Consider the following 15,330-nt stretch of genomic DNA (forward strand, 5'->3'; position numbering starts at 1 on the left):
CCTCATAGTTAATCAAATAGAAAAGCACCTGACATGTCCAAACTCCTATTTCATACAAACTGCTGACCCAGCATGGCATTTCCCATCATGGCTTTCTAAAACACAGGAAATTTCAGGACTGAATGACAGAAAGAAAGTAGGATGACCCAACCTCTAAAAAACCGGAGTTATTTGAAGAAGAAAAACAAAATCATGTCTGAGTGGATAATTCATGATTCGGACAGCCTAGCATTTAATTGGTATTAACTACTCTACTAAAGATCTATTTAATGCACTTAGGTAAGACTTTTTATTTCCATGAAGTCGGATCTTTGGTTCAAAATTTAATCTCCTGCTAAGGGCTCTGTACTATATAGGTGACGTAACACTGAGGTAGGCTCTTAACATTTCATTGCCAGGAATATAAAGGAAATTGATCAAATTATTTGCCAAATAATGTTTCTTCAGCAGGGTTAAGTCTTCCCCTAAGTGGGCTGTCAAAGACAGGAGCAAAAAGCAGACCCTATTAAAGTTTTATTTTCCAGGTTAAATCTTCCAGGGCTCAAATTCAACCATGAAAAAAAATCAGTGCATTAAAAATTGATTTCATTTATAGTTTATCAGTTTATAGGACCTTTGTCTGAAGGAAATAAGCAAGGCCTAAGGGGTCAGATCTTCTGGCAAGTCAAAATATTGACTAAAATGAAAGATACAAGACATACTATTGGAATGACAGGATATTCCTTCAGAATCTTGTCACTAGCATCCTCATGACATTAGCAACCATGGAAAAAAGTTACAATTTTATAGAATATAAAATTCCTAGTAGATGACGTTCTTTCTTTTCTCCTACTGATGTATTTCACCAAAAGTGTTGAAGGATGCATCCTGTCCTATCTGAAGTTATTCTTTTTTTTTTATTATTTTTTTTAACGTTTATTTATTTTTGAGACAGAGAGAGACAGAGCATGAATGGGGGAGGGTCAGAGAGAGAGGGAGACACAGAATCCGAAACAGGCTCCAGGTTCTGAGCCATCAGCCCAGAGCCCGACGCGGGGCTCGAACTCACGGACCCCGAGATCGTGACCTGAGTCAAACTCGGACGCTTAACCGACTGAGCCACCCAGGAGCCCCTGAAGTTATTCTTATGTTACTCCCATAGTTCCAGGCTATTAAAGGGCAGGATTCTTCTTTGTTCAATTTTCAGATTCAGAGTGTTCAACGACCTATTCCAACAGGTAACCAAATCTAGAATGACACTATGACCAAAGCTTTCTAAAACTCTTAGCCTCGATTTATAGGTGAACGAGAGAAAGATATGCACAAAAAAACTCTAGCGAGCCCTTTCTGCCAAAAGTGGAGGAAATGAATCAAACGATTAAGACACTAAAGTAGGAGACCAAGTTTATTCAACAAGTATTTACTGAGCCCTTAATGTGCCAGGCACTATTTTAGGTTCTGGGAATACATTCCATTGATTAAAAACATACAAAAATCCCTGTCTTCATTGTGCTTACACTCTAGAGAAAAGATATGACAGTAAACATAATAAATAAGTAAATTACATAGTAAGTTAGAAGATGATAAGTACTATGAAAAAAAAATAGAGCAGTTGTGAGAATGAAGACAAGCCTTATCTGGAAATTTTCCAAAACCAGAAACGGAAAAAAAAAAAAAATAAGCTTCTTTCTTGGAAAGTGTATATATCTGTAAATGACAAAAGAAGATATTTCTGGCTCTTGAACGTTCAAGAGATTTGCAAGCAAGAAACGAAAGGGATTTTAAAATATGAAAATGGAATTGAAAACCAGGAAGAGTAACTTTCGTAAAATAGGTGCACAACACAGGGTTCTTGAGACGGTGGAATCTGTGGCTCTACTGTAGTGGAATCTTCCACATTTCTAGCAAATTCCATGATTCTGGACATACTGCCAACCACAGTGGATCTGAAGAGTCAATTCTGTTGAAGAAAGGCTACTAGGAACAGAAAATGTGGACAAACTCAAATAGCTTTTCAGGATTTTTTTGTTTTATTTCCATTTCAATTTTAAAATACAATGCCCCGTTTTTTGTTATTTTCTCATTCTGTTAAAGAAGAAGGGTGAGCTCATTAAAAAGGAAAACTGAAACATGGGAAGGCCTACATTTCTAACACCATTGCCATTCCCAAATTGTTCACGATGCATACTTGAGGATTATTGTGTATCGGCAGATGCACGTCTTTTGATACCGTTTTTAGAGGCTGTGGTCTCCGAACTACCTTCCAGGTAGGTTCTTTTCCCCTTTGATTTAAATTCAAAATCCACTTCAACAAAGTAACCCGAACAATTTATGCCTGGTTCTTGCCTCTGGGGAATTAGGTCCTCCAAGTAAGAAGTGAAAATAAAAAATAAATGGTGTATCATCTTTGATCAGAAAGTCCTAACGTCAGAAAAATGGGGCAGGGGCAGAGGCAGAAAAGTCCAGGTTGCAGGACCAGGAAAAAAAGAATGTCCACCCACAGGATACTTACAAATTGATGACTATGACAGCAGCCCTTTCTAGAGGTAATAATGTCATTAGATTGTGATAATTCTCCAGAAACCCCAAAAGCCCTGGATTAAGAACATCTGGAAATTGTTCCGATGACACAAATTTCTGCTTCCTGCTGTTAAGGCTTCAATGATGCCTCTCTGTGGCATCTGTCACCGTTGCTTTTTCTTGGCAAACCTCCTCCTTTCAAATCAGGAAGTGTACATAAAGTGCAAGTAAGATTCACTCCCTTGCCCATGCTTCCATGATCTTGTTTTGATAGCTAGTATTACCAAATCTATCAGTTAAACCGCTGGCCAGCTAGGTCGTCTGCAGGCATTTCTGGCGTTAGCAAATGAGTTCATCTTGCAAGGAGAGTGTCTGAAGGTGGATGCCATCTCGGCAAGAAAACACAAAGTACCATACGTCAGACAGGGATGTGAATGATGCAAGCAGGAGGGGGATTTCTTGTCACTGAGTCACCGAAGAGGCCTTCTTTGGATCTCAACTCTTAAAGAGAATTCGGGAACCATTACTAAAATGAATGAGGCCAGTGGATTTCAGAGCACAGTCAGTCTTCGGTGAGGGCAGATTCAGTTTTCCCTGCGTTGGGGACAGGAAAGAAAATAAAGAGGGGAAGGAGCCAAATCTGATGAGTTTAATGTCCCAAGTGTCATCAAAATAGCTTCCAGTGAAAACTTCCCATCTTATAATACAAAGTTGAACACAGTGCCCCATGACAGCACTTAGCAAAATGTGTTTTCTTTGGTTTTTGATAGAACTACAGTCCAAATGGGTCATGGGTTAGGCAATGTTACATATATCTTTATTTTAATCTTAGATTAGCTTGTCTTGATTAATATGCCAATGACCACTGTGACTCTTCAAGAGAGGAATATAGTATGTAATACATTTAAGGGGCCAGAAATTTACCTTTCGAAAACCAACTTGGCCAGACTAGCAGGATGTACGACAGATTTTGCGAAATGCTGGCCTACAACTGGAGGCAGGACAGGAATGGTGCTAAGTCACATTCGGTTTGTATTACATGAGCCCAGTGTCTGTAGACAGAGTCACAGTCCCACACCAATAGAATAAATCAACCATTCTAACTGGCCTCCACGGGATCCCCTATGAAATGTGCTAAAATCAGGGGCCAAATTGAATGTTATGTTTGATGGGTGAACATTAACGAAAAAAGTTAACTATTTCCCATGTATTATAACCTGTCACACAATCAGTGGACATTCACGGGGGATGAATGCCCTTTGCGTTTTTTCTGATTTTTTCCAGCAGAGCCCAGGCCAGGGGTTCAGGATTAAGCCCATCGAGATGTCATTACATCTGAAGCTAAGCCAAGGCTGAGACAGAACAGAGTACAGCTGACCCTTGAACAATATGGGTTCAAGGTTTGTTGAACCCATACACAGATTTGTTTCAACAAATACAGCACCGTACTGTAAATGCATTTTCTCTTCCTTAGGATTTTTCTTTGCTTTTTTTTTTTAATTTAATTTTTAAATTTATTTTTGAGAGAGAGAGAGAGACAGAGCACAAGCAGGGGAGGGGCAGAGAGAGAGGGAAACACAGAATCCGAAGCAGCCTCTAGGCTGGGAGCTGTCAACACAGAGCCCGACACGGGGCTCAAACTCACGAAGGGTGAGTTCATGACCTGAACTGAAGTCAGAGGCTCAACGGACTGAGCCACCCGGCGTCCCCCTTAGGATTTTTCTTAATGGCATTTTCTTTCCCCTAGCTTTTCCTTTGTTGTAAGAATACAGCACATAAATACAGAAAGCATACAAAATATGTGTTGACTTCATGTTTAATGCTTCCTGTCAACAGTAGGCAATTAGTAGCTAAGTTCTGGAGAGTCAAAAGTTATATGCAGATTTTCAACTGCAGGGGGGTCGGCACCCCTAACACCCGCCCCCACCCCCACCCCCACCCCCACCCCCGCCCCATTGTTCAAGGGTCAACTGTATATTAGAATATATACAAAAAATCTTAAATAAAAGTCAAAGACTGACTTGATGAAAAGTCACAGAAAATTTTCGCACACGTACTGGTTAAATTCCTGAATTTCTTTTTGGCTTCTGCCCTTTCTTCAGCATCAAAGTACCATACAGTCATAGCGTATCTGTGAAAGATAAGCAGATATAATAAGAAAAGAAGCTTAAAAACACTACCAAAAAATTAAAATGCTATGAATCTCACATCAGAGTCCTTTATAAAGCCAGCATTTAAAGTTGTCCCTATTATTAGAAGTCCATCCCAATTTTAATTTAAAATAAACTTCTCTGGTTTCAATTCTATTTAAGTGTAATAAAGCACGTGAGGAATTCCAAGTATGCACCAGGCATTATCCTGAGCAATGGGAATTCAAATGATCATGAGAATACATCTGCCCCTTTCTCAAGGAGCACAGGCTTTCACAGGGGAGGCAGGCCAGTTCACAAATAATGTATCGGGTCAAGATGATCTACACAGAAAAGGACTAGAAGGGTGTCATTCTGCTAAAGACTGGGAGACCCAAGATGTTGGAGACAGCGCAAAGAGGAGGTGACAGTTGAGTAAACCTTTGAAGAGCAATTTATTTAAATGACAGAACACTTGAAGCTCTTGGCTGGCTTTCTCTAGTTTCAGATACTAAGGCAAAGATACAAGGGAATAATGATGCCCCCAAGCTTTCTACTGTGTTCCCATTAATTTGCTTTATCCCATCTATGGGTCAGACTGTAACAGGAGTCATTTCATTCACGAGTTTTCAAAAAGTTTCACTTTATAATTACTATTAGCTACTGGAATTTCTAGACTAGCATTCAAAATTTTTTCAGGTGCTTCCCATCAACGTCTAATGTTTCTCCTGTGACTTTGGTCATCTAGGGATTGGGGAATGACGAGAGAATTCTGGCAGAAATGACAGGGTCCAATTATCATACCCCATTAAACAAGCCACAAGCAGGCTCTGGTGGTAGAATTAGTTACCTGCTCACCCAGGGCACATTCCAATTTGACATTTAATATGCAACTCTGTGTGAGGCTCAGATCGGTGATTTCTGGAGGGGAACAGCTATAAATCTTAAATACTTTACACATGTGATTCTAATTTAATTAGGCTTGTTAGGGTTCAGTCATTACCCTACCCAAGTTCTCTGCCCCTGCCCCCAACTGCGACTCCCCGTGCAAACTGCACCCCCACAGCACTCCAGCTGCACCTGGTTAACAGCTCTGGCCACGAGACAAAGGTAATAAGAGGCAGAATCCGATGTTAGGGTTATGTCAAGAGTTTCTAGATTAATACTAAACAATACAAGTTTATTTACTTATTTATTTATTTTAGATTTTTTTTTTTCCCATGTTTGTTTTGAAAGAGAAAAGAGAGCACAAGCCGGGGAGGGGCAGAGACAGAGGAGAACAGAGGATCTGAAGCAGGCTCTGTGCTGACAGCAGAGAGCCCAAGGTGGGGTGCGAACCTGCAAACCATGAGACCTGAGCCTAAGTCAGACGCTTAACCGACCGAGCCACCCAGGCGCCCCCTAAATGATACAAGTTCAGTTATTCAGTTACTCTGAAAATCTCAATGCTTGATCTAAAGATGGGGCTTTTAAAAATCCAATTATTGGGACAGGATGGGTATAGTGGGCCCACACCAATTTTCAGCAAAGGAAAGGGTAAAAAGGAAAAGAAGTAGGAACAAATTCCTCTTTCTTCTTCAAGGTTCCTTCTCTGTTTGCGATTGGCAACGTGTTAATTCACCCCGAGTTAACCATGAGAATTTCTGATATGGGATAGCCAGCATTCTCCAGGGACAGTTCAATGTTAAATTTGTTTAAGGTAGAAGTGGCAAAGAAAGAAGAGAAAAGCACTGTGGGAAATCTGGAATCCACAACGCTCACCTAATGGAAAACAATTTGTTAACAGTTCAAATTGGCATTAGGTTTTGTAAAGAACCTAAGGAATCTAGTTTCCCCTTTAACTGTTATTGCCTCCAAAGAGGTATGCTGTCAGCTTTGGGGTGTGCTTGGTCCCTCAAATGCACAGGACACAAGTTTAGGGAATTCTGTGGGAACCGAGTTGTACAAAAAGCTTCTAAGGAGGAATCATGGCCTTGGCTGTTACCTGGTCGCATAGGAAGGCTGGACTTCATGTGGGTTCCTGCGGTCTGACCAGAAGAACAAGAGTCTGTCAAAAATGGGCTCCACATCCGCTATGAATGATTTCCCTTCTGGAAATATCCGCAGGACCCCACCGTGTAGCTGAAGGCCACAAAGGAGATGGATTATTTCCTAGCCTCACACATAATTAACTAACAATGGTATTTCAGCCGCATCTAGAAACAGTGCCATCTTCCAACCTCCACTCCCGGTGTATATTACTCCCCAGATTCTCTTCAACCTTACCTCATGTACTAAATTTTACTTCAGACTTATCTGGTCATACCTCTTGCACCACCTCATACCAAATGAAGCCTTCCTACCCCCATCACAAAATCCACGGATACAAAGTGGGAGTGCGGTTAGGTCCAAGCACACAAAATTGCCAACATTTGACAGGTTTTGACCTACAAAAACCCACCAGCAATTTCATACGGTTCAACTTAATATTACAAACTTCCTAGGAGAGTCATCACACAGAACATCTCATTCAGTTAGAATTTATAGTTTTCGGGGCGCCTGGGTGGCTCAGTCGGTTGAGGTCCGACTTCGGCTCAGGTCATGATCTCACGGTCTGTGAGTTTGAGCCCCGCGTCCGGCTCTGTGCTGACAGCTCGGAGCCTGGAGCCTGCTTCGGATTCTGTGTCTCCCTCTCTCTCTGCCCCTCCCCCACTCACGCTCTGTCTCTCTCTGTCAAAAATCAATAAACATTAAAAAAAATTAAAAAAAAAAGAATTTATAGTTTTCTTTTGAAATCCTCCAACTCCTAGGTGATCTCAGCAGTTGGAACTTCCATGCTCTTTTTTCTGAACGCAGACCGCCTCATCTGCACCTTGTATTAAATGTATCGCTCTCTTCCTCGGACTACTTTTTAAAAATACAGGGGCGCCTGGGTGGCGCGGTCGGTTAAGCGTCCGACTTCAGCCAGGTCACGATCTCGCGGTCCGTGAGTTCGAGCCCCGCGTCAGGCTCTGGGCTGATGGCTCAGAGCCTGGAGCCTGTTTCCGATTCTGTGTCTCCCTCTCTCTCTGCCCCTCCCCCGTTCATGCTCTGTCTCTCTCTGTCCCAAAAATAAATAAACGTTAAAAAAAAAAAAAATTAAAAAAAAAAATACGTACACCCAAATCTCCTGTTAGGATAACCATATCAAAGTAGAATTCAGGTCTCACACATCAATGTCTCCGCACAGCACAATGCCTGGCATTAACAGGCACTCAAATATTTGTTGAATGATTTCATACTTTGTGATTTATTATCACTGACGTGATTACTCTCTTGCCTGTAACACTACCTTTCACGATTTTAAAAGACAACTAAGGGACATATTCCAGTCATGTTACCAAATAGGGAGAAGAGATGAGCCTTGTCTCTTCTGATTTCACTGGTTTCCCAGGTTTTGTTTTCCTGAAGCCAGATAAAATATCTTTGCTTTAGGACAACCAATATCTGCCCTAATGAACAGGAAATGGAGATGCAGAAGGTTCAAAAGCCAAATGAGCTTGAAAAGTTCTCTGACTTCTCAGACTCCTAAATCATCCTTAGCTTTCAGAAAGCATACAAATTCCAGACAAATGTTTGTAAGCGTGGAACCAGCTTTCATATCTCTATCTATCTATATGTTCAAAAAAAAAAAGCCAGAAAGCCTTTGGCATTCACAAACCAAGGACAGCCATGGCAAGCGGCCACCAACGAAACATATCACCCCAAGAGGACTGTGTGGGAAACCTCACTTGGGGCCGGTTTTATATCCTACAGTTAGTTCTATTTTTGTGGAATTCTCTCAATGTTGCTGCTGGAAGGGAAAAGTATATATCTTACTGTGTGCACTGAAAATCCTATCAGCTCTGGAGTAGACGAAGAAAAAGAACTGATCCCCATTCTTAAAATACTAAATTACCTTCTCTTTATCAACCACCCTTCCCATAACCTAGTAATGACCCTCCCCTACGCCCTTTCCCATCAAATTAATTTGATATCTGTTATTTTCATCTCGTCAACTTAAGTACGAATACCACAGTAGGAGAAAAAAGGGAAATGGTAATGTAGAAAAGATTCATTCATGGGAATTATGAATTCCAAACCTTCTCTAAGTCATCTGAATTAGCTTCCTATAGTTTCTAACCCCACACTCTACTCCCTTTAGTCCAAAGTACCTTGGCGTCCCAATTCTTGTTCAGATAGTAGATACAGGTGATGCAGCGACCGTCACCGTTGGGGTTGTCTACGTGTCGAACATAACCCGTTCCATTTCCTGGGTAGCAAGCCACCATTGCCTATGGAGAAATCCCAAGAAAGCTGGTTAACAAAACTGAGACAATCCACTCCTATTGGGGAACAGCTGAGTAACAGAAGTCTCCTTGGGTGCTATGTGACATTTACAGGCGGCTGCTGGCTCCTTAACTGCATGCACAGTACGTACATTTAGACTCTTCATCATATAAGGTTAACAGCCAAGTCATACCTTAGGCTCAGCCCAAGTGGAAAGTGGTTCAGCCATATTCCCACAGTTCTAGAACGTTTCAGACCGTAATCCAGCTATATCATCAGGATGCCCTGCTTTTCTCCAATCTTTCTTTTGGCAAAAGCAGGTTCTGGGCTCCCACCCTAGACCCACAAAATCAGAATCGCGAGGTAATGGAGTTTAGGGATTATGCCTGGTGTAATAAGTGCTCCTGAATCACCAAATCACCCGCTGTCTTAGAACAATGGTGATGGTTGCATTGACAAAGAGACAGGAACCAACCACAAAGGGTGAAAAGATCAGGCTTGCTCAATAAAATGCTTAGGACAGAAAGAACAGGAAAGGAAGGGTCAATCAGAAGGAAGCTATGCCCCAATTTGTTAGGACAGGCAGTGTGATCAGGTGCAATTCACAAAAAAGCCACAGACACGTCTTAGTGTGTTTCTCAATACTCTCCTACGGTCTTCTCTCCTACTGATAATTATCACATCAGATGATATCCTGAAGTTTTCTTCCTTTGTCCAAGCACTACCTGTATCAGCCAGGTGGAGGGATAAAGTAGAAAGCCATACAGACAAATCCTACTGAAAATTACTATTAAAGAATTACTGTTACTAGGGTACCAAACCTCTAATTGTCCCATGGGAAAATTATAGCAAGGAGTAGAAAAAAAATGGGCAAAGTGCAAAAGCTAGTTCTTTCCACAGGACACTGCCTTATTTCTAAAATACTTTCATAGGGATGGAAACAGATAAATAAGTAAAACATTTTCATAGGGATGAGATATATGCAGGGAAGATATGGGAACTGACAACATAAAATGAAGAAAGGGATATTTTTCCTGTTTTGTTGGCCAATGCATCTTAGTGCCCAGAACAGTGCCTGACACATGGAAGGTGTCTGTTTAAAATTTGATAAGGGGTGTGTGTGTGTGTGTGTGTGTGTGCGCGCGCGTGCACAGTGCATGGGCGGCTCAGTCAGTTAAGCAGCCTACTTCAGCTCAGGTCATGATCTCACAGTTTGTGGGTTCGAGCCCCACGTTAGGCTTTGTGCTGACAGCTCAGGGCCTGGAGCCTGCTTCAGATTCTGTGTCTCCCTCTCTTTCTCTGCCCCTCCCCTACTCGTTCTCTCTCTCTCTCTCAAAAGTGAATATTTTAAAAATTTAAAAATTAAAGGGGTGCCTGGGTGGCTCAGTCGGTTAAGCGTCCGACTTCAGCTCAGGTCACGATCTCGCGGTCCGTGAGTTTGAGCCCCGCATCGGGCTCTGGGCTGATGGCTCAGAGCCTGGAGCCTGCTTCCGATTCTGTGTCTCCCTCTCTCTCTGCCCCTCCCCCATTCATGCTCTGTCTCTCTCTGTCGCAAAAATAAATAAAAAAAAAAAAGTTAAAAAAAAAAGTTAAAAAAAAATTAAAAAATTAAAAAATAATAAAATTTGATAAGTGAATTAACAAGTGGCTCTCTCCTCTGAAGAGTAAGTTTACATTCTACCTAGATCAATAGAGATTTCTGTCATTTTATTTTTTTTAAAGTTTATTTATTTTCAGAGACAGAGAGAGAGAGAGAGAGAGAGAGAGAGAGAGAAAGAATCCAAGCAGGCTCCATGCTCACAGCACAGAGCCCGATGTAGGACTCGGTCCCATGAACCGTGAAATCATGACCTGAGCCTAAATCAAGAGTTGGATGCTTAACTGACAGCCACCCAGGCGTCCTGAGATTTTTGTCATTTTAAAAACCTATCTCCAAACATACATGTAGTGATCCAGTTGGTATTTTTCCTCATAAAGGGCAGGGTTGTTTCACTGGTAAAACGATCAGTCACGTAGAGAGGCCCAAACTAATGCACTAGCGGCTCGAAGGATCAGCTTCAGTGCTGTGGGGCCAAGTCACTCCCAGCTGTAGCACGAAAACATGAACGAAGCGCGTAGCTTCAAAGGCTTCACGCACACTACATACTAGAACAACGATAAGGCCGAAGAGTAACTGGGCTTTACAATGATCTTAACGCTTAAATCACCGTCCCCCGCGTGCAGCTATCAATCCCCACATCCTGCCTCTGAACATCTAAAATGTCAACGCAATGTCATCTTGGAGCTGAAGTTAGGCTGTTAGCCCTAACCTCGTTCAGAAAGTGGAATTCTGAGGCTCCTGCAATCAAGATTTAACAAATGTGGTACCATCAGGCAAAGGATGGCTTGGAGAAAGCTAACTGGCAGCAGGCAGAAATGATGGGCCTGGCTGGGAAGAAGAGATAAATGAAGTCCCCTATAATGACTAGGGAATTACTCATCCCTGGAAGCAGCTATTAGGATTATAAGAGCCACCACTGAGCCAATAATGAAAGTCACTTAAGCCACAAACAATTATAGGCCAGATTCCCCACCATCTCAGCCTCTCCCCACTGTGAAGTCTTGAAAGGAAGAAGCGCTCCATCGATGCTATATAATCTTATATTCTTAAACAGCTCTACTCTAAGGAAAAGGTCAGTGGTCTGGATGCCTGCCATCTGGCTCACTCAGCAACTAATTGTGTGATCCCAGGCTCAGTGTCTTTTCTATAAAGAGGGGCTTGGGTTGGAGGGCCTCTGAAGGTCTAAGACTCTATCTAAGCAGCAACCCCAGAAGGAGCCACAGGGTTCTTCAGGGCATAATGAAGCACTCATCTGCCTCAGAATTCAGTTTGTATTAAATACTGGAAAAAAACAGACACAAACGCACAGAAGTACATCCTTTACGAATTGCTGCATCTATAAAACATATACACCGAAAAAGAGCTAGCACATCCCAGGGACTTGGGACACCAGGCATAATCCCTAAACTCCATTAGGCACAAAACCCCTAAGTGCCAGAAAAGTATCTGATTGCTTAAGGAAGGGGAATGGAGGACATTTTTCTAGCCAGGGTGAATCTTCACCCTCTCTCCTGGTTTATGAAGTCACAGCATCAAGTTTGAAACAATGGAAGGAAATTATTGTGGGCCTCAGTGGGCCTGTCGAAACTCCATAGGCCAATTTTATCAGTGTTTTCTGGACAAGAGCCATTGGAGATAGGTCTTGGCTTGGGCACATTCCCAACTATTTGCTGGTCTCTGATACAGTCTAGAACCAGGAGGCTAAGGATATGCTGAGAAGCAAGGCTCACTTCAACAACTAGTCGTGCATTTCTGTGCCAATTTGTGCACGGGGCAGAAACAAACCCCGGAAACTGACCGGTTCAACTGCATTGCTATCTAAACCTCATCAAGCCTGGGAAGGGATTTATAATGTATAAAGGAGGAGAATGCTTCCGAACAGTGAAGAACAGGGCCAGAGTACTTGAATTATTGTGTGACCAACATGCCAAGCAATAACACGGACACTGATCAGGAGGATGACTCATTTATTGTGGACCTTTTATTTGCCAACACTTCCTGACTGGATTAATATTTGAAATTTATAGAAGTTTAATAACATATTAGTGCGGTCCACAATAGCATGTACAATATAGCCCTAGAGTTGTGTTCTTGGATGTGTAAATAAACCCACATATCCCCTTATGCACTGACCATTCCTTCCTCTGACCCCACTGTGCCCCCCCCCCCTCAGCCCGCAACCACTCCAGGAGGCCTTTCCAGAGCTCTGTAGCAAAAGGAAATGAGCAGAGGGGTGAACCCCACCCAAGCTGGCTCTAGACCAGAGATAAGTGCTCTAGCCATCTAGGCGGCCATGTTCAGGCAGGAACTGTGTATGCATTCTTTGAAGATGCACACAGATACACAGAACTTTAATAGCCAAATCCAAGTGACAAAATCTGTTCCCCGAATGCCACGGGCAGAAAAGAGAACAGTGGTTCTCTTGGGAGTTATCGTTGAGCTGGCTTCATAAAAAGCCGTATCTCATCAATCCAAAAGGCAAGGTTGAAAACTGAAAGTCAAAGATTTCCATTCTGATGCCTACACAGAACACTCTTGACTGAAATCAGCCACAGCTTGATTGTACGTATAAACCATTTTCAAAAAGTGCCATCATCAACACCCAGTGTCCACTCAGCAACGATGATCATTTTAGACCCACAGGTGGGAAGGGGGTGCGTCTGCCCCATCTAGCCTCCAGTAAGACTCATCACTTTTCTAATAACAACCAACGGCCTAGATTTTTATGGAAACATATTTCACATTGCTCATGACTTTGAAGTCCGATTCGCCAGTCTGACTTGATCTTAAGTAATAAAGGGGCCTTTTATGTAATTTTAACTTCACAAATTAAAATATTAATCAGCTCATTTTATTTGTAAAATTTGCAATAGATGTGAATCCGTTTTTTAAAAAAATTGGCAAGAATAGCATAAATTCAAAGCTACCTGGCTGAGTGACCTTTATATTGGTATTTTGGTCCACTGCTAGACCCCCCCCCCCCCCAACTGGGGGGCAGAAATACGAGTGAGTCTGTGTGAGGGGGTGTTTTAAATTATGAATGGTCGGGGCGCCTGGGTGGCGCAGTCGGTTAAGCGTCCGACTTCAGCCAGGTCACGATCTCGCGGTCCGGGAGTTCGAGCCCCGCGTCGGGCTCTGGGCTGATGGCTCAGAGCCTGGAGCCTGTTTCCCATTCTGTGTCTCCCTCTCTCTCTGCCCCTCCCCTGTTCATGCTCTGTCTCTCTCTGTCCCAAAAATAAATAAACGTTGAAAAAAAAAATTAAAAAATAAATAAATAAATAAATTATGAATGGTCTTAAGCACAGCATACTTTGAATAAAATGCCACCTAAGTACAGGATAACCTGTGCTTAACCTCTTCATGCCTCAGTTTTCTCATCTGTCAAATTGGCTTATGAGGATTAAAGGAGTTAATCCATGTAAAATGCTAGCACAAGGCCTGGCATACACTAAACGCTGCTTCTTTAGCTATTTTTAATTCTTTTAATGTTTATTTATTTTTGAGAGAGAGAGAGAGAGAGAGAGAGAGAGAGAGAGCACGAGCAGGAGAGGGGCAGAGACAGGCAGAGACACAGAATCTGAAGCAGGTTCCAGGCTCCGAGCTGTCAGCACAGAGCCTGATGCAGGGCTCGAACCCACGAACCATGAGATCATGACCTGAACAGAAGTCAGATGCTTAAAACGACTGAGTCACCCAGGCTCCCCTTTAGCTATTTTTAAAGTTGATGGCATGCACAGTTGTCTTCCCCTCAACTGGGGCTTCTGAGTATCTACCTCTTCTTCAGGGATCCAATTCTACTTAAGCGTTTCGTAGCTTCAAATCCAGGACTGGCTAACTCAAATAGCTTCTGGCGCTTCCAAGTAACATAAATGATTGAAGCCAATCAGGCATATATGTGTCAGAACTCTGGAGCGTGTGCTATGCTGCCTACAGCCAGGGAATCTGCTGTCCTTTGCAATGAAGGCTCCCTCTTCCAAATCTTCAGATTTTCAGAGGGATGCAAGCAAGTGAACCAGATTTGCGCATAAACTCTCCTGAATAGCTTTTATCCCAATTGTACAATTGGGGCCACAAAAAACTACATCAGGCTGTACTATGAGGTCACTGTCTGCGGTCTCCTAAGAGGTCAAGCTACTTGGGGCACCTGGGTGGCTCAGCTGGTTGAGCATCCAACTTTTGACCTTGGCTCAGGTTATGATCTCACGGTACAACATGGAGAACTCAATGTGTAAAGACTTGAGAAGAAATACACGAGACCATGCACCTTCTTCAGCTTGGAAAAACAGCCAAGCAGCTCACCACAGTAGAGAACACAATAGCTCAAACCTTCTGGCTAGAAATGGGCCCAGTTTGTAGTTGAGTGACAACAACCGAGGCAATAAACTTGCCCATTTTTCTAGTCAGCCGTGGGTAGAGGAGTTGAAGGCTATACCTACTCCCAGGGTTATTTTTCTGGGTGGTTTGTGGTCAGCACATATTTTAACATACACATGTGATGAGGACAGAGAGCAGAGGAGCCCCGTGTCTGTACATTTTATGTCCTGTATTGACTAACACACCCTCTGAGAAAGGGGACCCATCTGGTAATTTGGGGGGTGGTGAGGGGATTGTTAACCACTGCAACAAAGGCACTAGCCCTAAAACTGGACTCCTATTTAAACTGAACTCCTCCTTTAAAGCAAGGCCACCTGGGTGGCTCCGTCGGTTAAGCGTCTGACTCTTGATTTCAGTTCAGGTCATGATCTCCCGGTCCTGAGACTGAGTCCGGCATCAGGCTCTGCGCTGACAGTGTGGAGCCTGCTTGGGATTCTCTCT

At 42.7% G+C, this 15,330-nt stretch overlaps 1 protein-coding gene across 1 annotated transcript in view; it reads right to left on the minus strand.

The window, feature by feature from the left end:
- Nucleotides 1-1,370: 1,370 nt before the first annotated feature.
- EGLN3 (egl-9 family hypoxia inducible factor 3) overlaps nucleotides 1,371-15,330 on the minus strand; it is a 30,227-nt gene continuing 16,267 nt past the window's right edge. Inside the window, exons 2-5 of the mRNA XM_040476906.1 lie at nucleotides 8,801-8,920; nucleotides 6,613-6,749; nucleotides 4,557-4,630; nucleotides 1,371-3,093 (exon numbers count right to left, since the gene is read on the minus strand). Coding sequence (XP_040332840.1) covers nucleotides 3,062-3,093; nucleotides 4,557-4,630; nucleotides 6,613-6,749; nucleotides 8,801-8,920 — 363 coding nt within the window. The 3' untranslated portion in view covers nucleotides 1,371-3,061. The remainder of the gene's footprint in view (nucleotides 3,094-4,556; nucleotides 4,631-6,612; nucleotides 6,750-8,800; nucleotides 8,921-15,330) is intronic.

The sequence above is a fragment of the Herpailurus yagouaroundi genome, unplaced genomic scaffold (assembly GCF_014898765.1).
Source record: "Herpailurus yagouaroundi ecotype Mexico unplaced genomic scaffold, PumYag 141, whole genome shotgun sequence".
In the NCBI taxonomy this organism is placed as follows: domain Eukaryota; kingdom Metazoa; phylum Chordata; class Mammalia; order Carnivora; family Felidae; genus Herpailurus; species Herpailurus yagouaroundi.